Below are 26,802 nucleotides of genomic sequence, written 5' to 3'. Positions count from 1 at the left end.
CTTTGCAGTAAAGCTTTTTTTTTCTCCAGGGAACAAGCTGCAAAGAAAGACCAGATTTACAGCGACCCTTTAGGAACAGAACTCATTCATGCTATGCAAAACCATGAAAAGCTTGTTTATGCTACTGTGCTATTGCTTGTGACTTAGTTTCTCTATTTACAGAGAATAACAAATTATTTGGGGTTATTTTGTAAAAGAGAGCACTGGTACAGTCTTGGAAAGGATTGTAAGGTAAATGTGAAATACATGGAGTTCACCAGAACCAAAAAGCCTGAGACTACCTCTCTAGTCTTTGTCTTAGTCTTAGCTAATGTCATTGGCAAAAAAATCTCTGGCTGAACTGTTGCTGTTAGACTGCACTCTAAAGCTAGGCCTTCTTTTGGGAGTGGGAAGCTCAGTCAGTAGTGACTTCTCTATGGGCATTAGAGGAGGAAGAGGCAGGCTGTTCCTGCTGAGTCTTGGAAACAGTTGGTACCTCCTGATATAAAATTCCAGTCTTTAGCAAACTGAAACATGCTGTTGTGGATTCTAGTAGCAAGAGAAGGCACTGTGGAAACCTGGTATTTTAGTTTCTTCCCTTAGTAACAGTAGTGGCATTTAGGTGGCTTGTGGTGAACCTACCATTGCCACAGTGTGAGGCATATTTTGCTCTTTCAGTCATTCTCTTTACTCTCTCTGCAGAGGAAAATGGCAGCCTTGCTGAAGTTGGTAATTGCAGAGGATATACTTTTGATTATCCTATGGTCATGTGACTCCACATCTTTGTCCTGCCTGTGTATTTATTTTATCAAGCGGTAGTGGAGTTTCACAGTGGAAAGGGTACTTTTTCCAAATGTGTAAGAGGACCAGCAGGATATTTCTGGGTAAACTTCTGACTGTTGAGCAGATCTTTGTGCTAAGCCCTGCGTGGAATCTGTGAGGCTTGATTTAATTGCCAGAACGTGGATATTGTGTAGCTTCTGATGCCCTGAGGTAGCAGAGACCTCTGTCTAGGGCTTGTAGATATGTCTCAGAATAGGTGAAACTTGGGGCATTAAGGAGCAACACTGGACACTTCCTAGGAGACCCTAAGTCATTGCAAGTGGCTTTAGAATCCATGTTTAACAATGGAATTGAGTCAACAGGGATACCCTGAAGAACTTACTGTTCTAATAAGTAAGGCAGACACAAGGGAATGTGAAGCTCTAGCAGCATGGTTAGAGCTAGCTGAGGTCAAAAGGTTTCCCATGTGTATTTGAAAAGTGGACAGAATGACTAACTAGGTGGGAAAGATGGAGCTTTAAAGAGCCAGCAATTTGTAAGAGAGTTGTGTGGGAGAGGAGGACAAAGTCAGAGGAGCCAAAACACTAGAAAAGGGCCTCTGAGGGGCCAGGGAAGGGAATGGCCATCAGCAAAAGAAGCAGGAGCTAGTCAAAACAAAATGCATTTCTTTCTGACTGGGGCTGGGAGGCTGCAGATCAGCAGCTGCTGCAGGCCCACTCATTGCTTCTCTGCTTTGAGCATGAGCTGCTGAGTTTTCTGTGCTGTTAATAGTCATAGATCTTCACCAAACCTGAGACTGTATTTTGAAATAATGTATTAAAGTCATCAGAAGTTTCTTCTGGTCAAAATGCTTTGCTAATATTTACACTTACAATCGCCACCTTCTCCTTTTCCCTCTACTGCAGCCATTCCTGTCTGGGGAGCAAGAAAGCATAATGTAGATTCAGCCTCATTTCTTTGGAGTGAACCAGCTCTTTTAACTCTCTGCTGTTTTGTTTCCCATTCAATGTCTGGCTACAGACTCTAGAAGAGTGAGCAGGCAACGCTCACTTTTCTGCCATTTCCCCCCTTCCGAGCCTCCCCCCATGACCCCAGCTCATTAACTTCCCATTATAAACTTCATGAGCTATTGCACAGCTGTCTGCATGGCAAGATCTTGTCAAGCAGTCCAGCTCCCCCGAGCCAGCATCAACGTCAGGCAGGCGACAAAAGGCCAGGGCCACAATTCAAGGAGAGAAACATGGCAAAGAAGTTCTCCTGCTTTTATTTAAGGTACTAGGGAGATGGTTAATTCCATGTAATTCCTTCTCTTCCAATACCCTGTTTTGTGTTGTTTAAAAAAAAAAAAAAAAGCTTAAGTTGCCCTGATGATTATGAAGTCTATTTCTTAATGCTGGAAGAAGGAGTTGCATTAATGCCAACTTCTGATTTACACTCATCTTTGTGTAGCATCCTTCTTACAACTCTTTCCAAACTAGAGAAAACGTGCATAGAGAGTGAAATAGCAAAATCAGATTTGGAATGGGAAGCTGGCTTCAATCTGACCTGTGTAGAGCAGAACACGTGTAGCAGATGTAGTATGTTATGACTGTTTTAGAAACTAAGGAAAAAATATTTGTTGTGGTTTGCTGCAGAGTGGCAAGCTATCAATAAGCTAAAAAGTTATGAGAGGTTGTCCATGTGGATGGAATTGCCGAGGAGAAGTCTGCTGTAACCCCATGGGGATATTGCAGAAAACATACAGGAATAATTGAAAAGAAGCTGATGCTTGAAAGAAGCAAGATTTTTCTCTAGCTGACTGGAACAGTAAATAAAGGGATTAAAAAGTAGAAAGGGGAATGAAGTTTTGTTGTTTCCAGGATTCAGTGGAAGAAGTAGATTGAACCTGCTATGCTTCTGTCAATTCTATGTGAAAGGAAGTAGTAGAGTTCTGTGTGAACTACAGCTCGTGGGCAGTAAAGAGTTTTTAATTTTTCTGCATAATACTTTCCTAATAATTTTGTTCCAGTCTTTCCCCCACAGGCAGAATATATTTAATTCTGAGGAAGTGAAAATTGCCACTTGAGGAATGTTATTTGTTCATCCCTAGAGAGTTTACTGGATTTAACATATATAATTTAGATAGAAATGACTTGGTAGAAACTGATGTTGCACCTTACGTGAATGCTTAACGGTGCAGTAAGGTGAACTTAGTGTCTGCTGTGTTTTCAGAGCTGTATGGTTTTGATGTCCTTATTGATGACACTCTGAAACCCTGGCTGCTGGAAGTGAACCTGTCCCCATCATTGGCCTGGTAAGTGATTCCCAATTTAATATGAGGCAGGGACTTGCTAGAGACGGTTGTCCTTGAAGGACGGTGGTCATAGGAGGGTATGATTTCATGATGCCTGCAGATTTTGTTCCACAGCTGATTGGCAGAGAGGATACACCTTTGCTTTTTTCCTTTGGATAAACAAACTTACTGCAGCAATAGGTTTTAAAAGAGCCCAGTTGGGATTCCATTTACCTTTTAATTATTTTTTTGTTGTCACTGTTAACACTTGTTATAGATAAATTTTGGAGCTCTGTCAGATAATTGTGTTAGATTTCAATCTTCTTGGCTGATAGAAGCTTTAAGATTTTGGAGTCCAAGCAGAGTTCAATCAGTTACACTTTACTTGAGTATGTAGAGGAGTTCTTGGGTTCAGTCTAGTACTCTAATCAGATAAATTCTAAAGAGTGAGTGTTGACCTGGCCCTTATGCTGACCCTCATGCTCTAATGGAAATTGAGGATTTATTTTGGTACATCTCTCAGCTATGATTTTATGTAGAAGAGGCATAGTTAGGTGTGTTTTTTAAGAATTCTACGACAGCAACTTTTATGTAGTTTATGAAATGTAACATACATTCAAAGAAAATGTTTCCAGCCTTAAGGAGAGTTTAAACAAAACTGTATGTGTCTGCATTAGGACATTAAAAGCTGTGGAAAAATGATAAACAGATTAAGCCATTGCTCTCTGATCTTTGCCTATGTGTGTGAAAATCACCTAATTTTCTTCTTGTTTTTGTCTGTTTTAAGAAGTCAAAGAAACTATATTGGGAGATATACTGAATACTGATATATTCCTCTCATTTAATGCCAGACAAATAATTCCTATTATCCTCTGTTGCATGTGGGGACAGTGATGCTCCTTTGGACCTGAAGATCAAAGCTAGCATGCTCTCAGATATGTTCACTCTTGTAGGTGAGTGAAACAAAAAAAAAAAAAATCTTCAATCTGTCCCTCATTTCAAACAAGTAATAGGTTTATGAGATGTGTGTTACTAGATGAATATAATAGATGTGAACTCTAGTTAAGGAGAGCAGCTGTATTTAGCACTGAAGTGATATATGGACATTTCATCTTGAGAATAATTGTCTGTTTGTGATGCTTAAGGTGGTTTTAAGAGTCCCTAATTTGGTGTTTGAAGACACTGCTGTCTCTCTATCTTTCAGAGTTGGTATTTATGCATTTTTCACATTGAATGTGTGGGTTTTGGTTGGGTAACTAGAATTGGAGTACTGTCTAGAGCAGAGTGTCTCTTACATCTCGATTTAGTTGCTTGATGCAATTTGCCCTAATAGTGAAAGAGGTAGAGTTGTCATCAGGTATGCTGCTCAGCTGTTTAAAAACCAAGTCTGTCTCCGTGCTGCTATTCAGTAACCCATTTATTGATTCAAGTACTTGGTCTTGAAGCAAGTTTTTGTTCAAAAAATGTAATGCAATTGCAGTTTAGGATTAAACAAAGCAAGGTATAAAAAAGAAAAGGATCCTTATTGGTCCTTGGGCAGGGACAAGAAGGTCATGTGTAGACTGAGATTGTGAACAGAAATGCTAGGTTAATATTTCAGGGTTTGTTTGTCTTAAAGTTCTCATGTGGCTCTTGGTGCCCATAGGCTTTGTATGCCAGGATCCAGGCCAGCGGTCAAGCCGGACCATTTATCATTCATCTGAATCTGTCAGAAGAAATCCATACCAGAAGCTGCAGGTGAGTGACTTCTACAAGCCCTGGCTGAGGAGGAAGTAATTCTCACTGAATCTGACTCAGGTGAGAGAGGCAGTGAGTGAGATTATCTGGATTTCTAGCATAACTATGGAAGATGAAATTTTAGCTGTGGGGGTGGTGAGGCACTGAAACATGTTGCCCAAAGAGTTTGTGGACTCTATCCCTGGAGGTGTTTAAGACCAGGCTGGATGAGGCTTTGAGCACCTTGGTCTAGTGGAAGCTTTCCTCCCTATGGCAGGGGAGTTGGCTCTAGATAACCTTTAAGTTCTTTCCAATCCAAACCATTCTGTGGTTCTTAGAGACTTAGGGGATACACCTGAGCCCTGGGCTGTTCAACTGCTTGATTTTGTTGTGGACAACAAGCTTCCAGAACCCTGGAGCTTTATGAATGTCTTCAAGACCTTCTCCTAGGTGAACAGCTTCTTGCATTTGAAGTTTAAGGCTTCTTTCCCATTCTCTTTTGGAATTCCGCCTTCTTTCCCATGGATCACTGGACTGAGGCCTCATGTATCTTGCTGTGACTTCCCCTTGCCTTTTCTGTTGAGGTAGTGCTTTCTCAGCACTGGTAATGTTGAAAGACAGTTGTTCTCTATCTCTTTTTATCTGTGAAATGGATTCCATAAATATCTGTGGAAATGGCAAAAGGCAGGGAGATCTGTTATGTCACTTGGAGTTTCAACTCCTTTCTCCTCAGGCAAATAGGCAGATGGTGCCTATTGTTCTCTGACATCTCTGCAGCTGATGGTGCTGTGATGGACATGCAACATGGCTGTGTAGATCAAGTTCAGTTAGGAAATGACAAGTCATTTTGTTCAGCGACAGTGTTCCAAGACACTGTCTATTTTGGTATAGGGAAAACTCACAGAAATTGCAATATTTTGTTTTTTGCAAAACTCGAGAGTCTTTAGTCACTGTGAAGAGAGGTGAATAACTGATGAGATTTGAGTATCTTTAGGATGCATGTCTGAGTCTGAAACCTCTAAGATAAATATAATAGTGCTTTAAATACAGATCCCTCGGACTGTATAGGTGCTCTTTGTAGCAGACAAAAGGTACATGAGATAAATTACGAGCCATTCAAAAGAAATTGCCCTTCTTTCTTAGAGTAATATGATCAGATCCTGATGATTTGACAAAATTATACAAGACAGTCTCAGAAAATTATGCTGTTGTAAAGCATTGAATTTTAAAGAGGCTTTCAACTTTGTTTTGCTTAACAAATACCCACAATGAGATGTTAGGCTGGCCAGTTGAAAGTTGCAAAGATTTGTATGGCAGTACATTGGTTATGAGATGGATTAGGGTGGTTCCCCTAACCTATGTTTAACAGGAACAGGTTTGTAATGCAGTGATAAAGTTTTACAGCATTTTTTTCTTAAGTACCTAAGTGGAAATCCCATAGCTAAATAGGTGTTTAGATCTTTCCATGGTCCCAGAATGTTTTAGCTTGTTCTTTGCTGAATACATTTTATCTCAGATTTTTGATACCTGTTCCAATTCTCTGTTACAAAGGGTACATGTCATCTCTTTTTTTTTCCTACCTCCTTCCTGATGTCTTAAGTTTTGAACATTCACATAGGCTGTTTTTAATCATTGCAGAAGTTACTGCTTGGAAAAGAACTGTTGGTACCAGTGCTCTTGAGAGTTCTCTTGAATAACTGTCTTGAGATGGTTATTCTCTTCACTGAGTTTCACCAGACTGGATTACAAATTTCCTGTGCAATTTCTTTGGTTTGACTCTTTGAGCGTTTCTCCCTCTAGCGAAATGAATAATTTTGCTGCTTCCTTTGTAACTTCTTGTTGATTTGGGTTGGAGCTCTTTCAATTAATCATAAGCAATGGAGGGACCTTGATCTGTTTTGAGTAGAACAACTGTAGAGAGGAACTTGTCAGTAGTACAGCTAAAAATGATAGATAGGTCTCCAGAGAATCATTTCTTACAGTATTTGCTCCTCTTGGGTGTTGGAGAAGAGGAAGACAGCCTGAATACCACTGAAGGCAAGAAAAATCTAAGTTCTGATGGTTTTCTTTTGAATCTGTCCCTGTCCATAAACTGGTTTTACTTGTAGGCCTGATACCAGGTAAGTGTCAAGGGTACTTCTTGACATTCTGATGTATCTACACCTGTTGTAGAATGCTAAGTAGTATCTTTTTTTTTTCTCCACAAAACTAGAATATTGTTGAGATATTGAAATAAAATTACTTGCAAAATTATGGGATTTTTAGTTTTTTCCCCCCTTCTGTTCTATGAACAATTTTACTTGACAGCATCTGTTTCTCCTTGATGCATAGCTATGAAATATTTTTATATGGGTGACTCTTATTTTACAAAAAATATGAATTTTGTTCATCACAGTTGAGTTCAGTGTGCTTTTGAAAAACATATGTCCAGATGCATTCTGCACAGTTGAGCACATCTTAGGTTAGAATGAGTGCTGTGTTTGGAATGGGGACAAGATACATTTGTGCAGGATATGAGGAAGATATAAGTGTTTATCTCTGGACTTCAGTTATCATAGAATCATAAAATGGTTTGGATTGGAAAGTACCTTAAGATTATCAAATTCCAATTCCACTGCAATGGACAGGGACACCTTCCACTAGACCAGATTGTTCCAAGCCCCATCCAGCTGTCTTTGAACAGTTCCAGGGTTGGGGCATCCACAACATCTCTGACCAACTTGATCCAGTGCCTCACCACCCTTTGCTTATACTGTTTTGTTCAGGGTACTTGCCAGTCCTCAACAACTCAGGCAGGGATCACAGTGTCTTGGAGAACACAAGATGTTTATTCTCTTTGTGTGTCTCTTGCAGCGTCCTGTGTCTGCACAGTCACAAAGAGCAAACAGCAGATCAGTAAGTACCTTTCAGCTCCCATCACCTGTGTAAGGGCTACAGTTTCAAATGTTACAGTGCTTTTGGCATAATTAGTTCCCAAACATATTTTACAGTTAGAGTAGCCTGGGGCAGGGGCCAGGGGGTGAGAGGGAAGTCAACATGAGAAGAGATGGCACTAGCGTGTTTCAATGTGGCAAAAGCAAATGTTGAAAAAATATTTACATCACTTATGGCAGCTTAAAAAAAAAAAGTAGGTGAAGCTTGCTGAGAGTCAAGGTCAGCTGGATCAAATACCTCTTAAGTTTTTAACACTACAGGTCTGAATGATAAGGTAAGCACAGGAGAATTTATGCAGACAAAATTCAGGTGGCCCTAAAAGAGAAGTAATAATTTTCTGTGAGACAGTCCTCTGAAGGACACTGCAAAAATTTGAGAGTGAACTGGGTCAAAATAGATGCAGAGAAAAGAAGGATTTCTGAAAGTGAATGGAAAAATATGGGACTGTTGTTAGCCTAAGTGAGACTGATGCTACATTTCTAAATGTTATATTTGGTCACCCTTCTTGCAAGCCATATAGACAAATTAATATTAGTTCACAATTCTAAGCACCTGGCCATGTGGGGACATCTTGGGCATTATTTTGCTGCTGGGCTTCCTGCATAAATGTAGTGGGAGTTATTCTTTTTTTTTTTTTTTTTTTTAAATGGGGTTACCCATCAGGAAGAGAGGGGTAGATGGAATAATCTTGAGAACCTAATTCAGTCTATTCACTGCTGTTTGTCATGCTGAGTACATTTAGCTGAGGCTCAGAGGAAGGAGTATTGCTGAATTACAAGGTTTTGTAGAGAATAGGAAGGATCTTTGTGCCAACTGCTGTCAGTGCTTATTAAATTAGAATCATGATTTGGGAAGCAAGGATACTTGCAGAATTTGGAGGTATACCAACGTGGTTGGATTTATATATGGTTTTATAGATAAGCTGGGTCAAAGAGGAAACAAGATCTTTGTGAAGTTGGAGACATTTCTGTGCTACAGCCAGAGGGTATTCTATAGTGGAACAGTGAAAAAATGGTGCAGGAAGTCCAGCAAAGAGCTTTTTCTAGAATTTTGACAGCCATGTAGTTTTGTTCTCAGGGAGGAGTCAGAGCTGCCAATACGTAGACATACATTTACTGTTTGTATTTAATGAAATCATCTCTGTTGTATTGAGACAATGGCAATGATTTCATTGAAGTGTTTCCTTAGTAAAGCAGATAATTTAATAGATTGAAGAATTCCCTGTAATATTCTCTTGGAACAGCAGTTCTCACATGATGATGGATTGTTATGGTAGTGCCAGGAAACAGGAAATGGTTTTCAAGAGAAGGTTACCTATCAGATTTTAGAGAAAGTTGTTAAGCAACATTTTTGAGCTGTGGATTAGAAATGGAAGAAAGATTAGAAAGAAGGACTAAAAGTCCTTAGTGCCATCTACAGCATCAAACCAACCTGTTTTATTACTGGAATTTTTATTTCTTCTGCAGATGTTTGTGTCTCCTGCCTTCTCATCCTGATTCTCTTTTGAATCAGTTTTAGTTAGGCTTAACAAAATGTTACAGCTAGTACCTGCTATGTCTGTTTTATCTTTGGATTTTTCTGTGCCAATCACTGCAGTATAACCTATTCTAGTGCAATGCCTGTTGCTTTTGCTGTTGCTTCATCTACAGATTCTGAATAGCCGCTTGCCATTTCTAATGAAACGGAGAGAATGGAATTCAATTCCCATAGTCTTTACAAATAAAGATGCATCCTGATCTTGCCATGGAATTTTTTTGTATCTGAGCAGTTTGGGATATTCCCCTGGACTTACCCACCTTAAGGTTTCTGTCATGTTTTTCTCTTCTTTCTAGATTAAGGCTCACTGTGCGTTCTATGCTCAGTATAGAGCTAAATGAAACGTGGAATTTACTTAAAAATGCTTGAGATCTTCTCAGTAGACTCTTTTAGTGCTGTTTTTGCAGAGGTAGTTTATCTAAACTGAGCCTAAGACCATCTTAAATGTACTTGAGAGCAAGTTCGAAGATTACTGTCTTGCTTGGATTTTAAAATTTTATAATCCTGATGATTTGAAGATATTTTGAATTCCTGTCCTTTTGTTAGAATTGGCCAGGACTGCCCATCAGGTTAAAAATAAGCTTATTGACACTGTATGCAAATTATTGCATATTAAAAAAAAAATTTGCATGTTTATGCAAATATGCATGATGTATCTGTGTACATCTGCAGGATGTATCTGTGAAGTGTGAGAAGTAGCAAGTTGATGTTCAGCAATACTGTATAGTGACAAAAGAATAACAGATGGTGAACTTTTCCCTGCAACATTTATCTCACCAGGGAGTTACAGTTCTGTTGTACTAGTGTAGCAACACAGAACAAAGAATCGTGGTTTTGGTACCATTGATGTGTGAATCCAAATGTATTTGGGTCCTGTGAATGCTGACTCCAGTGCCTCTTGGGTGAGGATTTTCCTGTATGACATTCTGACTTTGCTGCTTTTGGTATGCCTCTTGTTTTTCCAGAAGGGGCCAGGGGTGTAAATACTGGCAGTGATGCCTGAATTGTACCTCCTGTGCTAAAATCTAAGAATCTGAGTACTCCCACTTAGTGACATCTGGGTTGTGGACCCTTTGACAGCTGGGGTGTGGAATTGAATTCTGGCTGTAGTGCTCTGGAGTGTAGGTCCTGCTGGGAATGGGGTCCTGGAATTTGAATGTAATTTTTTTTAATATGAAAACTCGGGGGGGAAAAAGTCTGGATTCACACTGTCTCTACAGCGTACCCGTCCTCTGTCTGCCAGCGATGCTGAAGTTAAAAGCTCGATGCCCTTAGGCAGGGAGAAGGCAACAGGGAGGCACAGCAGCTCAGTGCTAGGCCTCTCCATGGAGGAGGTAAGGAAGCTATTCAGTAGCTTTTATTTACCTTGGCTTTCATGCAGTATGTGGGGTTATTTGCTCAACAAATAGCAAGTGCATGTAAATGAAAAATGCGACAGAAGTAGTATAATTTTTGAAACAGAATTTGAATTTTACTGCTAATATTGCCCTTGCCCTCAATCATGCCAAGCAGAGATGTGCTTGAAGCAGTGATAGACTCCTTCAGAATTTAAATGCAAGGTAAAATTCGTTAAGGATGTCATTATCTACCCCATCCATTTGCAGGACTGAATAGTCTTGTTTTCTGAAATTCTGAGATTTTTGGAAGGTTTAATTTTCATTGTTACCTATTTTGCTGGCTATTCTCTATTTTTCTTTTTAATCAGATCAAAGTTCTTCGGCAAGTGAGAGAGGAAAACGAACGGAGAGGAGGCTTCATCCGGATATTCCCTACTCCATTAACATGGGACCTTTATGGGTAAGAATAAAAATCTGATAGGATAGCACTGATGCTCCCTGTTGAGGGATATTCTGTGTTAGATATGTGTAGATCAGCTATCTTGGCATTTAAAAAGATATATTGAAAATTTTGGCAAAGTTTATTTTAGTGTTGAACATTCTTTTTCTGATCCCTTGTTTTTATCAGCTGCTGCTTTGCATAACTGCACCCCATGGGAAGCTGTTGGATATTATTTCTGGTATTGCTTTTCTGTTAGATTAAAAGTGTCTTTCTCTGATTTTTGCTATCTACTTTTACATCCTCAAGCTGCATACTGTGTACCCTTGTCATTAGGCCATAAACACCATATAGGAGTCACTCATTCTGAAAGTTATACTGTGTTACAGTTTTCTACGTTTATTTTTCCGGTCTGTAATGTTTCCTCCGTCTCTTGCATCACCAGGAGCTTCAGCTGAGAAATGATAGCTCTCCTCCTTTTGTCTTTTCTGTTGTGGTGCAGCGTGTTGTCTGAATCTACTTCTGGGATGTTTTTTAGAGGTCATTTATTTATGCTGTATTTGTGCATTGGGCTGCCTTTCAGGGAGTTGAGTTCTGTCTTGATAATCCCGTTTATTTTTCTTTTCCTAGATCTTTTCTAGAGCACAAGACATCAATGAACTACATGCTGGCTACACGTCTGTTTAAGGACAGGTAGAAAGCTTCTCTGTTTGGGAGAGAGGTAAAGGGCACAAACAGTACAAAAAGGATTTATTCCTCAGTTATCCACAGTTATAAACTCAAGTCTGGGATTTATAGGAGTGGTGATAATTGTGCATCTCTTCTCTAGTGTGCCAATGACTGTTGGCCATATATTTGTGTGTTGCTCTTCTGAAACCAGGGGCAAAAAGGATAATACTCTAAAGGCATGGAAATCATTGGAGTACTAATATTACTACAGACATAAAAAAAGTTCAAGCTCTTAGGTTTCTCTATGAAGGGATTATAGGTGGTCCTGGGTTACCTTTTTCAAATTTCAAATCACATTAAAGCTTGTCTTCATGTACAGTAAGCCCTGAAATTGACTTGTCCAGCATTTTAGTATCCCTGTGTCTCGACCTGTGCAATCATGATTTGATGATTCTTTTTCTTGCTTGTGGTTGGGACAGTTCATGCCACTAGCTGAGCTTCCACTGAGAGTTGTATGCAGTGTCTTTCACTGTGCCTTTAATGCTCTTCCTTCTCAACAATTCTTCTTGTGCAAATTTGAGATCATTATGAAGTAACTACCTAGTAAAGACAAGGTGACTGAGAAAGGAGACAATATTTACAGAAACTCTTCCTGCATCAGTGCTGTACAGTTCTTTTTTCTCTGTGTACGTTCAGGGATGTGTCTGAAGAGTAGTTCTAAACGATGCCTTCTCCAGCTTAAGCCAGACAAATGCAAGCATCAGGGCTCCTCTTTTGGAGCCCTTTTTTTTTCTTTAAGCTAGAACTCACAAGTAATTCTGTAAATATGGTCTTTCCATTGTACATGTGAAAGACTAGTGAGGCTTTTGAATGAAGGCTGATCCAGTATGGAGAGTAATTTTTGACCTTTCTCTCTTTGTAGGAGCAAGATGAAAAGAGAATTCGTCACTGGGAGATCCCGGTAAATATCTTCTTAATTAAATAATTTGTGCTCTGTAGGATTTATTCTAAATTTAGATGTCTTTGGCTTCATCTTCAAGTTGTGAGTCAACACCTTTTCTACCTAAAATCCATGAAAATAATTTTAGAAACATAAATACAGTGAGAAAAGAATATGCCCACATATGGAGAACTCATGTTTTCATTGGACCTTAAAATTTCTCCTCATACGCTTCTCACTTTGGTATTCCTACCATATTGATAAGCCTCATCATTGAGCTCTCTCAAAAGATCTTGTAATGCACAAGGTTTTTGGACTTCATATACTCACATGTTCACTTTGTTAGTGCTAAAAAGATAAATGAAACAATAAGCATTTTCTGTGCTTATTCCACTTATATCATAGGGAGCACTTTCCTGGATCTTTGTGCACTGGCAGAAAATTGTTACTTTTATATGTTTCCCTTCTGGAATCTGACAGGGCTCCTTGTCCCTTGACTTAGAAAATGCCAAAAGTTCTATCTACTTTTATTATGTTAAAATTCTGATCTCTGATCAGAGAAGAACAAGCTGTCTACATAAACGGTTCAGACAACTGGATTCGTGTCAATGTGCTCTCTTTCCATTCCCCTTTGTTGTTTTGTACTCCTGCAGTTTCCTCTCTTAATTGTCCCCTGAGCTGTTGCATGATGAGCAGATGCTGCTCAGTCATGAAAGCGTTGACACTAGGTGAGTGTGTCTTGTGGCTTTGAGAGGTGATGTTCTGTGAAGTACATGCAAGACTCTCTTCAAACATTTACAGGCTTAAGTAGAGCAGAATTAGACTGATGGTAAATATTTCTTCTGTGTATCAGCAAGAATGTTTCTTGAAAAAGCTTGATCTACTAGGTCTCTTGTATTATCAGGGAGAGAAAGACAAAGGGAGAGTGAGGGATATCTCTGTACTGTGCTTCCCAGAGCAGGTCTCCATGGAAGGCCAGATGTGAGGATGGAAGCTGTGGGCTCTCATGCTCTCTTTTATGAGAGGAAGCTTGTTTCACTGGAGTTACGGAAGCGGCGGCGGTATCATGGCAAGGTTGGAGCGGCACACACAAGAGCATCAGGTATGCATGGCTAGAGTTTTAAATGAGCAGCTGGTAAAAAAAAGCAGGCAAAGGACTTTTACATTTGAAATGTGTGTGGATGGGGTTGTTCAGTTTCAAATGTTAATAATTTTCACTTCATTCTAATTCTGAGCTTCTTGTTTTAGTGTCTTGAATTTCAGTCCCACCTTTTTACACCCCCATGTATATGATTAAAGGTAATCAGTGCTTACTTGAAGACGAGCTTGTTATTGCATTTTGGATAAAGAATTCAACAGTATGTGTGCCTCTGTAATTCTTCAGCTTTTCAGAGAAAGATGGGACCTTTCAGATTGGTTCTCCTAGACAGCTGTGATGCTTCAGCTGTTGGGAAGAGAAATCTTTTTCCAAGCTGGTGGTAGAAAAACTTAAAGGGGTACAGAAGTGAATGATCCCCACAAGTGACTGTTCCTACTTTTATCTAAACTCTTTCTAATAGCTATGTGATACTGACTACTATAGGAGAGACTGGATATTATAAGATTATTTTTGCTGCTATGTTAAGGTATATTATCTTTATTGGCACATATGGAAGTTTAGATTTTGTAGCTTTGTTTATTTGACACACAACATACAAAATTTGTGTGTATATATATCAGATATGGATGTAGATATGTCAGTATGTATGTAAGAATCAGGATAAAAATATAAGAAAATGTCATTGCCCCTTTGATTTTTTATGGGCATTCTTTTTTCATTTGTAAGGTTAAAACAAGAGTCTTGATATTCTTCTGTATTCTGTAATATTGGGAAAATGGGCTTCTCAACTGTTTGATGCACAAGCAGAAAGACAGAATAATATAGAGTAGTCATACTTAAGATGTTGTTCTGAAATGGCAGCATTCTGTCCTTCTAGCAGAAAAGAGTTTAGAGTAAACCAAAGGGTATAAGTAGTAGAATAGTCCTCTCCACTTTCTTTCTTAACCAGCATAAGTGATTTCTCCTCTCCTACAGGCACATCAGAACCAGCAAAGCTTTCTCTCAAGTCAGACACGGAAGGTGAGGAGGAAGAGGAGATGGATGAAGATGAAGAGGTAGATAGAAGTCTTTGCTCTCTTTCGGACACCAAGGTGAAAAACAAGCCAAAGCTCTCTGACTCAGCAAAAACCACTTGTAAGGAGAGGTTACCAAAAAACCATAACAAGAAAACTGGAGATGGAGAAAAGCTGTTTCCACAAAAACCAGACTCAAAACCTCCGTTTAACTTGCTTCAGATTCTTCAAAATCAAGGAAACTTGAGGTGAGAGTTTTCTGCATATTGCCTCTAGTTTTGACTTGAAGCTAATACGAGTTAAAATATGGAGGATGCACGTTATGAATGTGAAGGGATAGAAAGACCCTAGAAAAGGGGCTTGTATTTTTGTCTAACCTTGGGCTGCCTTGACATCTTGTTGGCAGAGAAGGGAGACCGTTGCAAAGTCTGACAGTTTACCTGAATGCCTGACCTGTTGGATCAGTGTAAAGCATGACCCTATAGTTTCCACTGCAGTCCTTTAATCTGATGATCTAAGCTGTTCTTTGTCAGCTCAGGCTTGTAAAATGCCTCTTTGCCTTAATGTGGGATGCCTGCTACTGAATTCTAAATTTTTTCTTCTCATTCTTTGCGTTTGCCATGAAGTGGTTCTAAATATGTGTTAAATTATCCAGGAAGGGTTGGATAGGAATATCTCAGTGCTGTCTCTCCATAAAATTAGTTTTCTCATTTTGCACTTTTATCTTTGATGATAGAATATTTACCTCTGGTAGTAATCTTTGCTCAAGGTCATTGCCTTCTGAGAGCAAGATTAGGAAGTAATTTGAGAGTGTGAAATTAGTGAAATATCTCATTGCATGTTATTGAGTAGGCAGTGTGGAATAGAGTATGTTCTGATGCATGACTCTTCCTTGGGAAAAAAAAAATGTGCTGGAGAAGATTCTATAGAACACCAAGGTCTTAACCAGATAGTTTGAAATATGATCCTACCCTTGAATGTGGGTAGCAAAACCGTCTAATTGCAGATGGACAGAAAGTACAAAAACAAAGGATGATTGTATATATCTGTGTAGGAAGACTTTACATCTTCTAGACAAGAAGCAGCATTATGTTTTCTGTGAAAAATGTCCAAAGGTACAGAAAATGTTTATTGTTGTTGCTTTCTTAGTTTAATTTTTGGGAGAAACTATGGATTATTCAATGGCTTTGGGGATTGTTCTGGTGTCTAATTGTGGCAAGGACATTTGCTGCTGTGACAGGGAAGATTCTGAAACCTCTTTTGAGGATAAACATAGCAATGCTGTGCCTATATCCACGTATATATAGAACTGACTCCTGCCAAGAACATAAGCTCTGTCTGATGTTCCTGGCAGAATCTTGCTCAGCACCCAGCACTGTTGGGATTCCCCACAGAATGGTAAAAGGCTTGTGATGACCTCTTGTTCTGAGATTGTGCTGGGCTTGGCCTGATATGTCTTTGATGTAAGCTTTGCTTATGGGCTCAACAGGCAGAGGAGTTGAAGTAATAAAATTTTCATCCAAGAAAAAGCTGGCCCATTCTAGTCAGTTTTTTTAAGTGGTAGGACTCTTCTCTCCTTTAGTCAGCCTGATGAGGAAATATCTGCCTTCCACACACTGGGTGTTACTGGTAAGGAAATGATAGTCAAAGGAAACTCATTGCCCCAACCGTGCCATTTGCAAGGAAGTAAAATGAAAAGGAAGTTACTTTTTCCTGCATTTAAGGCCTCAGGTTTCAATATCCCCCACACCAAAGGAGAGGCAGAGTTAACCAAAAACCTTCTTTAGTGTTTAGTCATAGAAGTATCAGGTGCAGGCCAAGACCTGTATTATTGTGCTGATGTTGATAATGGGGGCTCCTTATCAAGCACAAATCTTGAAGTAGTCATGAGATGTTTGAGTTGTACCTACAGCAAACCTGACAGCTCTAGAAAGCTGAGGTGAGAGCCTTTTCTGATGCATGGTGGCCTGATGTAGAGAGTATCAGTTCTCAGCATGGATTCAGAGAGTCCTCCCAACGTTCCACACATGTAGAAAGAAAAGGTAGATGTAGTGACTAGTAGCATTCAGAGCTCAGAGGTGTTACAAGGCCTGCTGTGCATTCTGGAGTTCACTGAAGTTCCTGGAAGACCGAAATTGTAACCAGGTATTTTCATCATGTTTTAGTTGCTGCAGTATAGCTATTAACAGAGGATGTTACAATTCTTACCTAAATGGATGCATTGATCTCTCTAAGTGTTGCTATGGTATGATTTTTATGTAACGCTAACATAATGTTCCTGAAATTTTCAAATCTGTAAACCAGGAGTTAATTGCTGCACGGAGTTTTTAATAGCATTTCAGGGACTCGTGTACCTGGAGTCATAAGGACCATGTATAAGTACCTGAGAATATTCATAAGAAGCAGAATGCAAGTACAAAAATATGGTGAGGTTCCTCAGGAGCTGGTCTGAGGCTGATTATATAATCAATTCAAGAATGACACAAAATGTACAAATGTGCTGATGAAATTTGCTGATGGAAAATATTTGGGAGTTATTACCATGAGGAAAAAGTAGTGCACTACATATGAGAAACTGGATGACCTTGAGGATATAAATAATATAACTAGGATGAAATTCAGTAGCATGAAGAGCAACGGGATGCTTATAAGAACTAATAATTTACACCAGAAGTTCTGTCAGCTGGGTGTTCATCAACTAGAAATTAATTATAAGGAAAAATATCTTGCATGCTGGTTGATCAGAGGAAATTTGTGAAGTCCTAGCTCATGCATGCATGAAAACACCAAATGTGTTCCAGGGTTTATCACTTGGCATACTTCTGAGACTTCATGTAGAGTATTGTATCACCCATATTCATGGAAAGCAACTTGTGAGTGGAACACAGGTGGAGGTGAGCTGCTGGTCTCATCATGTCACCATTGTGGGTGCTTTGTTAGAAGACACTGGCAGATGTGGATAGTTCACACTAATAAAATGAAAACTATGAAAGGATGTAACTCTGTTAACAAAGACATTCAAGGTGGGAGACCAATCAGAGATTATATTTAGGATACAGGACAATGTTAGAGAAAGAAAAAACAATTATAAGCTGCTCATAAGTGAAGCTGGGCTGGGTAGTAAGAGGAGGTTCCTGTTTGTTAGAACAGTAAGCTCTGGAATAATATTTCAGAAAAATAATGGGTTCAAAATTCTAGTTTAAGATGAAACTTAAAATTCTACAGAACATACTAGGACACTTCCTCTGATAGGGAAATCTGTTGCTGACGCTAAAGCCAATCTGCTGCTATATCCTTATGAAAAGCTTCTAACATCTGTGGGGAAAACTATGAGGAAGAGCAGAGGCTGGGATAGCAGAATGTTTGAGGATAAGGTTTAGACCAAGAGGACAATGAGCAGAATTAGGCAGAGTTTTCAGCAGTTTCTCTCACAGCAGATGCATATACTAAAGTGGCTACTATTGTGAGAGAATGAGAAGCTATGTGTCCCTCCCAGTCCTCTCCTCAGTTCATGCTTACAGCTTCCCAACATGTTCAGCCAGCTGCACAGCAGATTTTGCTGATGTTCCTTCATTCCTCAGTGGTGCCTTGCTCAATGAAATTTGGCTTGTATCCCTGAGCGAGCAGGGAAAGGACTCACTTTCACAGATTTAATTCTTTCATTTCCAAAGGGAATTACAGGGCCTTTGTTATAACTCTGGCACCAGTACCAAGCCCTTTGTTTATTTTATGGTCTGTTGTTGTGGTGTTCAAAATGTTTGTGAAAACAGAGGCCCAGTAGAGCCTTGAATTTGTTTTAAAAATACAGTTTTGCTGATATCCATGTTACTGGCTTTTAGAGGAGAGTAACCATGGCTGTAAAAGGCAGGAAGAACATTCCATTTTTAGAATTTATCTTAGGGAGTGTCTGTCTTTTGTACCTCCTGCAATACCTACCACCCTGTCTTGGCGAACTGAAGGTCTGCTTGAAAATGCTGATGGGGTGAAGGGGTCCTCCTTTCTTTGAGGTTCAGCATTAGTGCACTTAGGAGGTCCTTGCTGACTGTACTTCTGGTTCATAAGCTGTGCCTGATTGCTGTAACTCTTCCCATTCCTATTCTGAAGATAACAGATTGATTCTTTTTGTCCACAGCAAAGTACAAGCTCGTACAGCTTTCTCTGCCTATCTACGGCATGTTCAGCTCCGACTGGCGAAGGAGGCTGGCGAACAGATCCAGAATCCTGCCTGGGCTGCCAAAGAGGATGAGCAAATGGTAAGAAGCTTTGTGTTGGCTGAGAAGCCAAGTTGGAATCTACCTTGACAGTTTTGAAGTCAGTTCCCATCCTTGCAAGTACAGAAGTCCAACTGAGATGATGGTTGTTCATCTTTGTCTAGCTGCCAGTGCTGAATTTTAATATACCAATGAGGTAGGACTGCTAACTGACCTCAGAGCAATGATTGACAGCTCTTAATGACTGGACTCTGACATTCAGGCTGCTCAGATCTCATGTTAGTTTTCCTTCACTGATTTCTGAGCTTACCTGCTCTTGAATTCTTCTCTAGAAGATTCTTTAAGAGTACTTGTCAGAATCTGGTTTGTGCTGCATTAAGCAAAGCATTCATCTACTCAAATAGAACAGGTACCCAGTTAAGCTTTTTCTATTATGTACTGTTGTAATATATCCAGACATCTGTGTTTCTGAATCTTACTTGCATTCTAGATAAGAGGAAATTAAGGCAAAAGCCACTGAGAAGAGAAAGTAAAAGTGATGGACTTTTCTAAGCAGTATTTTGAAGTCCTGTGTTTGATATGCATGCATTTTAAAAAGTGCAGCAATCCCAGATCCTTTCACAAACCTTCCTAAAAGAGCTTTGTACAGTAGGCTCTTGAGCTTTCTGCATATATTCTCACTGAGTGCGTGTTGCAGGGAAAGAGCCAGTGTAGTTCAGAGATAAAATTGTGTGTCAAGAATAATCACTCAACTCAGTGGAAAATGTTACCTCTGCTCTTTCCAAGTGGAAATTAAAATGGGCTTTTTGAGAGTCACTTTGTCTGCTGTACTGTAAAGAATAATGTTTAAAATAACAGATCAAACCAGCCTGGAGTAATGGCAGTGAGAGGCGAGCTGTGAAATCCAATAGTTTGGCTGTGAGGCTGGTCATTTATGCGTTAGCAGAGCTCCTAAGCAAAAATAAATCCAGAAGCGAGATAGGAGGGATTCAAAACACCCACAGGATGCATCTTGCCTTAGGATCTGCCTTGCCATATGTTTCCTCCTCCAGAGGTCAAACAGACATGGTGAGTGACTGGAATTACATGGCTGTAGATGTAGACATCTATTGCTGTGGAGATGATGTGGCAATAGTATATAGATGAAAAATGATGAAATGGGGCTACTCACTGTAGTGGAGATACCTGACCAAGATCCCCTTTCCTGTGGTACTGCTGAGAGTTTTATGTCAGTGCACTTTTCCACAGGCTGCCTTTAACATATTGCTGGTGAGTTTTTGGAAACATTCTCCTTACATACTGGACTTTATAGGTGTGTCACCGCATTTTACTGACTGCTTATTTTTTTCCTTTATCTGCCATGCTTTTGTGACAAACACTTCCTAAGTGTTCAAAATTCTGACCCACTTCAGGCAAGATACACCATTGTTTTTCTCCCCCACACTGGATTTATAGGGCAGTATTAAAAGTGCATACTGCACAATGCTTTTGCCTGCCAGTTTCAGCTCATTTTCTTAGGACAATGTGTTTAGTTCCTGCCAGTCCTTAGCTGCTGTAGTATTTCTATTCTCTTCTCCCCACACCTTGCAGATAGCACATTGTTAACTCCATCTCTCTTGCTTGCAGGACCTCATCATCCGCTTTCTGAAGCGAGCTGCCAGCAACCTCCGTCCGTCTTTGAGGCTGCTGCTCCCCAGCCATCACGTGGGACTAACTGATCGGCGTCGTGTCCTGGCTCGCCAGCTGGGCGAGTTCATCGTCTGCTATAACAAGGTGACTTACTATTTTTAAAATTATTTTTTTGGTTTCTCTTTTCTTCTTACAAAGTGTTTTGTGCAGGCTGTTTCAAAGGCACTCTTCTGTTATTTACATGATCTGCTTGCAGCTGTGCATCCAACAATGGCACTTTGTTGAAATTGTCAGATAGACAACAATATTATTACATAATATGTGCAGGCCAGTAATTTTGTGCATAAAAAGAAGTGCTGAAATGAAGTGGAATTTAACTGGCAGTGTGCTTTTTCTTTGCCTTGTCTTTGATTTTTATGCTTTGTAATGCCTCTAGCCACTTCTTTTTTTTTCTGGGGCTTCTTTAAATATATTTTGTTTTATACAGAACAGCATGAAATAAGTATTTTACTATTGGTATACTGAGGGAAAGCTACATTTCTATAGTAATGTACTCCGCACACACAGTGTAAAGGAGTTATGGGTCCTAATTTAAATAATTTTCATATCTTTAGATGTAGGTGGTGTTCTTAGCATAGTGGTTTCAACCTAATCTTCATCCTGCAAGGACAGCTTCCCCTTTGCCTCCTAGCATTTCTTCAGTGTTAGAAGGGTAATTGAAATTCAGCTTTCAGAGGCTGCTGTGCAGAAGCCTCCAAACTTCTACTCGTTAGGAGAGGATGTTCACTTCTGTTGCCTTGTCAGAACTGACATCTGGTAATTTGATCTGTCTAATCAAGGTTGGTATTGAACCAAATCTGTTCCAGGGAGTGCCTTGTATGCCTAATGCTCACTGAAGTACTCTGTTAGGAGGAACCACAAAACACTTGGGTGGCTCTGTGGTGAGTGAAGAATGCAGCTGCTTTGGATATAATTTCCACTCATTGTATTCAAACATCAGGATTTTCTGCTAAGTCTTGAGTAAATTCACAGATTTAAGCTGTGTAACTGGTAGTAAATCAGTGCATAAACATATTTTCTCAGTTAAAACAAGTGAGAACATATCACTTGAGGTTTCAGGGTGTATGTGTTTAAGCCCTTCAGAAACTGTCAAGGGTGTGAGGTTTTTTGATTTCTGATTCCAACATACAGACTTCTTTCATTGACTTGTAACTTCAGATTTAACAGGAACTCCTACTTGCCATTGTATATCATCTATAATGACACAGAAGAATACAGCTCCACTAAATTAAGTAAAACAGATCACATATAATCCAAACATTTACTTAAGTAGTAAAGGGTAAAGATGTCCCAAACTGGCTTTTACTTCCCTGTCTTGAATTATGTTTCAAAAGATGTATCTGACCTTTTTTTTTCCTGGGAATGCTCAGGGTAACAGCAGAAACAAATGAAGTGGAGGTCAAGTGTGGTCAGAAAGTTTTTAAGCTGGTACTGTTATTTCAGACAGGTCTGAAGGTTTTTCTAATGAACAGATATGTTTGTATCAATCCAATCTCTAGTGCCAACCAGTTCTACTGGTATAAAATAAACCCTTTGTATCTGAAAAGTTGCTCCCATTTTCACCCGCAAAGGTTTACCATTTATTCCAGTATATTTCAGTGTATAAGCACATTTGCCATCTGCTGCACTGTTTTACTTTCTTAGTCTTTGCTAAATCAATGGAGTTTTGTTATGTGTATAAGCCCTCAGCAATTTGCTGCTTGACAGAAGAAATTAACTCAAGAGAACTACTAGTTCATAGTAGAAAAGATGTTGATTTTTCTACAGACATCCTTCAGTTTCTTTAAGATTAATTTTACATTTTTTCCCTCCTTCTATCTGTCTACTTCTTGGACAAATGCAAATATAAGCTGTTTGGAGGAGCTCTGTGGCAGAAACAACAAAGTGGAGAGGGGACCTCGTATCTGTAAAGAATGATTTTAATTTTTTTTCCCTTCCATAGTTCCTTATGTTCTGGCAAAGGGTGTAGTTGAAGGTACAGCGTGCATTTTTGAAGACTTGACCTTTTCTCAGCAAATCAATTGTCAGGTGGAGGAATGGACTTTATTGTATGCTCAGGATGCTGTCTCTGGGGCTTTCCATATTTATTCATGTTGTTGCACATAGTAATGTTCTTTTTTTTCTTAGATCCTATGGAATTGGTTTTTGTGTTCTGGGAGCTGTAGCTATGTCATGGAACATAGAAACACTCACTGATAGTACTTCTTAACAGGAAACAGAGCTGATGGTTCAGAAACAACCCAAAAAGAAAGAGGAAGAGGAGGAGGGAGTGAATCCTAAAGATTTTCAGAACTTCATTGCCAGAGCAAGGTAGGAATAGATTTTATTCCCCTTAATAAATGATCTCTCAGCCTTGATGCATTGCTCTAAAGATGATTTGATTGATCTAAAGCCTCTCCATACCTTTATTAACTGTAGGACCTGTTCCTGCTGAGGGACTGGGAGCTTGTCTTCTCATGTCTCTCTTCCAGCAACCAAACACTTGTAACATCAGCATCTGGTGCATAGAGAAGAAAATGTTTTGACCATTAAGTAACTTCCCAAAGGAAAGCAGTGGTTGCCCTGGCCTGTGTAAATTTCAAACTGCTGCCGAGTTAATGGTTTCCTCTCCTGTGCTGCTGGACCAAATAAGGCAGTACTTCGGAAGGAGAATGAAACTAGAACTGCTGCTCAGATGATCTTGAGCTGCTGTGGCTGAACAGTTGTTACAGCTCTGACTCAAATTTCTGCCCTCAGAAACAAATCTCATGCTTGCTGCCTCTCTTCAGGAATTTTCCAGGTCTGGATTTTCTGAGATGAGCAAGGAAGGGAGTTAGGCCTCTGATTTGGCCTGCTAAGGCAGTTCAGTGCAAGCAGTTACTTTAACAAAGGAAAAGCAGCATTTTCTATCACTGCGCTTTATCTGCTTTAAACTTAAGAAAGTCTGGTAAGAAAGATATTTTGAAAATAGTTAAGTATTCCTTAGGGCCTCTAGCATTGTATGAAAAACAATGGTATTATAACTATCTGACTATGGAGAGGTCTGAAATTATTCAGTGAACCACAACTACGTTTTCAAAATCTCTGATTCTCGAGGACAAAAAGCAATTCCTCTTGACTCCATTATTTGGTCAATATATGACATGCCTATATAGGCAAGAACCCCTGTCAATATCTGGAGAGAGTTTATCTGCCTTTTCAATGCCCATCTTCTTTTTTCTGTGAAGATTGATGGTCACTTCTTCTTTTGCATGACTACTTATTAAAATGTTCTTTCTTTTTCTGTTTGGATAGCACTAATAGTGAATGATTAGAAGTGGGTGGTAGCTGAGGCATCCTAAGTAAGTTCAGGTGGTTTCACAGTCTGTCTTGATACATTCTTATGAAAACAAGTATTTTACCTTTTGCTAATATAATTGATGGAGTCATTACTGCAACAGATTTACAGGATTGCAGAAAAATCTTCAGATAAAGATGCCTGACTACCATACACCATAGGATCTACTGCTCTTGCTAGAAATGCATATTATGTGGGCTCATGGTATGCTTTTGGTTCTCTGAACATTCTGGCCACTGAATTGTCTGTTGTGTCCTAGGCAGGTAATTTTCCTTTTGGCCGGAAATGTTAAGAGATAGCTGCATGGAACAGAACTGCAAATTCTTCTGTTTTCATGTTAAAGGCTACCATGTCATCATGGCCTGATGCACAGTCTAGGCTGGGGCTGGAGATTTTTGCTGGATTGTCTGACTGAGTGATATAGAATAGTTTGCTGATGATCAGACAATTTCTAGCGATGATCTTTCTGCTTCTTCTGGAAGTATGAGGTGTGTTTGAAAATTCTGATATCTGACACTACTTGGCACTGTGCTTCAAGCTTAAATCAGTGAGCAAGTCATTTGGAGCCAAGCAAAAGGGATAGATTTCCATTTTGAGTGTTCATTCTGCAGTACAGTGAATGCTACAGTGGAGAAAATGGGTAATAAATGTTGCTTCTTAATTGAGATGGTCTCATTGACTAACTTTGATATCACCTGGGTGTCATTGTGCCTAGGTGTATATATGCTATGACCATTGATTCTAAACATCTTCAGTGCATTGTAAAAGCATGTACATACTGGTAAATTCATTTAAAAACTTAAAGCACCTTTCCACACACAGCTTCTCATTCTTATATTTCCTCTTCGCTTCTATTCTGGAAGAAGTGAAGTTTGGATCTTCAGGGCATGCTGCAAGCTTCAGTGTATTAGCTTTAGACATGGCTTTTACCAAAGCCTAGACTAGCTAATACTAGTTACAATTGTGATATTAAGAGGATATTTTGAAAGATTCTAACTGCTGGTCTGCTAATTTATATTCCTGTGTTACATTTTCTTGTGGTGTTGCTGGTACTATACTACTCGCTTTGGTGTTTGCCGTGCCATACAGCCACTCGCTGATGCTAAGGCAACACTATAAAGCAAAAGGAAATCATGTTAGATACCAAACAAACAGAACTACAGCTTGCACAAGTTCTAATAAGAATGGCCAAGTAACTGATACTGGTTTGGGACCAAAAGGTGTTTAGGATGCTGGGGCTGTCCCACTTCGTTCTTGTAAGGAAAATGAGAAACATATGCAAGTTTTGTGAGTTTCACAAAAAATATTGACTGTTCTGGTTGTCCTGCAGTTTTGGTTAATTAACAAGCTTTTGCCTTCTTTCCTCCTCTCCCCCCCTACTGCTGAACAGAAACTACTAATGGTGACTATAAAACAGAGGCTGAGCTGAGTTCTTTTATGAGAAAATAGCTGCTCATTCTAAAGAGCACCTGCAAACGATTCACAAATTTAGCTGTGAATGGAATCTGTCACATTGAGCTAATGTCTCCAGATGTGTTTGAAGTATTCACTTGCTCTTTATTTATCGTGGGAAGGCTCCTGAATTCCTTGAATTTTCTACTGCATAAGAAGATGGTATTTTTGTGGGAATCTCAGGTTTAACCAGGGCATATTGCCTTCCTTCTGCTCTTACCCTGTAGAACTGAGCAAATCGTTAGCTTGTCTAGTGTCACCTTTTTTTCCTTCACTCCACTCTTCAGTTTCCTTATTGTTTATTGTCTTTGATTGTTACTTGAACGCAGAAAAGCTTAGTGTCCTCACTCTACATCCATTCTTCTCTCCTTATTGCAGTGAAAGTGACCTGGAGGAAGTACTGACATTTTACACACACAAAAACAAATCGGCAAGTGTCTTCCTAGGAACAAAATCCACAAGCACAAAACACAGCAACAGCAGTCACCAGTTAGAGAAACAGCTGCAAGGTGGTAAGTTTTGCAGGCAGTTCTGAGATGATGCTGCCCAGACAAATCTAGTTTAACTTAAGTCTATGAAAAGAGAATAACCTCTCCACAGTGTTACTGAGGTTTTCTGAGGTTGTTTATATTTTTGGTTTTTTTTTTTTTCTTTTTTAACTCATGAGACTTGCAGTCTTATGTGAAGACTAGAGTAACTTCACTCTTGCTTTCTTTACCTGAAGTGAAATGGATTGAACTTAGACTGGTATTTATAAGGAGTCAGATATGGTAGTTCATGACTGAAATGAGAACGTGCCAACTGAAGGCAGCAAGAATTGAAATGAAATCAAGGTCTTAAATTTTGCTGCCTGCAGTGAGTGTATCCATTGAAGGGCAGAGACTGTACATTTGAGCCTAATTAGGCATTCCACGGAAGGAAGAGTGTGCCAGCCATATGTATCTAGTAGTCCATTGCTACTGTATGTGACAGCATAATTGTCATCACTGAAGTTGTGTAGTCTACAGGAAGTACTAGCAAGAAAGTCAATTACAACAAGGGTAAATTCTGCAGCCTTGTTCTAGTGATATGCAATGTTCTACTTCCTAACTCCTTGGTTTTGTTATAGAGCATCCTGAGATGGTGAAAAAAATAAATGGTGATCACCCCAAAAGTTCAGTTGCAGATTTGTCTGCAGAAGGAGCACTGAAAGGCTGCAAACCCAAAGAAGCTAAATCAAGCTGTAAGTGAACTGACTTAAATAATCATAAAAAAATTGGATGCATATACTGTTTTTAATACTGTTTTAAACAAAGGTTGGAACCTTTGGGTTCAAACAGAGATCCAAATGCCCAATTTTTACTTTTAAACAAAAGAGAAGATACTGGGGAGTAGGCAGTGGGAAAGAGTTAGCTGCCCCTCCCTGGGGGGCTTGATC

At 39.5% G+C, this 26,802-nt stretch overlaps 1 protein-coding gene across 8 annotated transcripts in view; it reads left to right on the top strand.

The window, feature by feature from the left end:
• TTLL5 (tubulin tyrosine ligase like 5) overlaps positions 1-26,802 on the top strand; it is a 130,850-nt gene that overhangs the window by 29,872 nt on the left and 74,176 nt on the right. For all 8 annotated transcript variants that reach the window (XR_008431700.1, XM_053946967.1, XM_053946965.1 and 5 more), the window contains 15 exons: positions 2,974-3,055; positions 3,926-3,987; positions 4,680-4,771; positions 7,604-7,645; positions 10,441-10,554; positions 10,926-11,017; positions 11,627-11,689; positions 12,588-12,626; positions 13,562-13,707; positions 14,680-14,965; positions 18,850-18,970; positions 20,555-20,701; positions 22,830-22,927; positions 25,764-25,897; positions 26,494-26,607. Coding sequence is in view for 7 of the 8 variants with exons in the window: in XM_053946967.1 (XP_053802942.1) it covers positions 2,974-3,055; positions 3,926-3,987; positions 4,680-4,771; positions 7,604-7,645; positions 10,441-10,554; positions 10,926-11,017; positions 11,627-11,689; positions 12,588-12,626; positions 13,562-13,707; positions 14,680-14,965; positions 18,850-18,970; positions 20,555-20,701; positions 22,830-22,927; positions 25,764-25,897; positions 26,494-26,607 (1,632 nt within the window). In the remaining variant the exon portion in view is untranslated. The remainder of the gene's footprint in view (positions 1-2,973; positions 3,056-3,925; positions 3,988-4,679; positions 4,772-7,603; positions 7,646-10,440; positions 10,555-10,925; positions 11,018-11,626; positions 11,690-12,587; positions 12,627-13,561; positions 13,708-14,679; positions 14,966-18,849; positions 18,971-20,554; positions 20,702-22,829; positions 22,928-25,763; positions 25,898-26,493; positions 26,608-26,802) is intronic.

Source organism: Vidua chalybeata, chromosome 6 (genome assembly GCF_026979565.1).
Source record: "Vidua chalybeata isolate OUT-0048 chromosome 6, bVidCha1 merged haplotype, whole genome shotgun sequence".
Classification (NCBI taxonomy): domain Eukaryota; kingdom Metazoa; phylum Chordata; class Aves; order Passeriformes; family Viduidae; genus Vidua; species Vidua chalybeata.
This window is presented reverse-complemented; position numbering and strand designations above follow the sequence as displayed.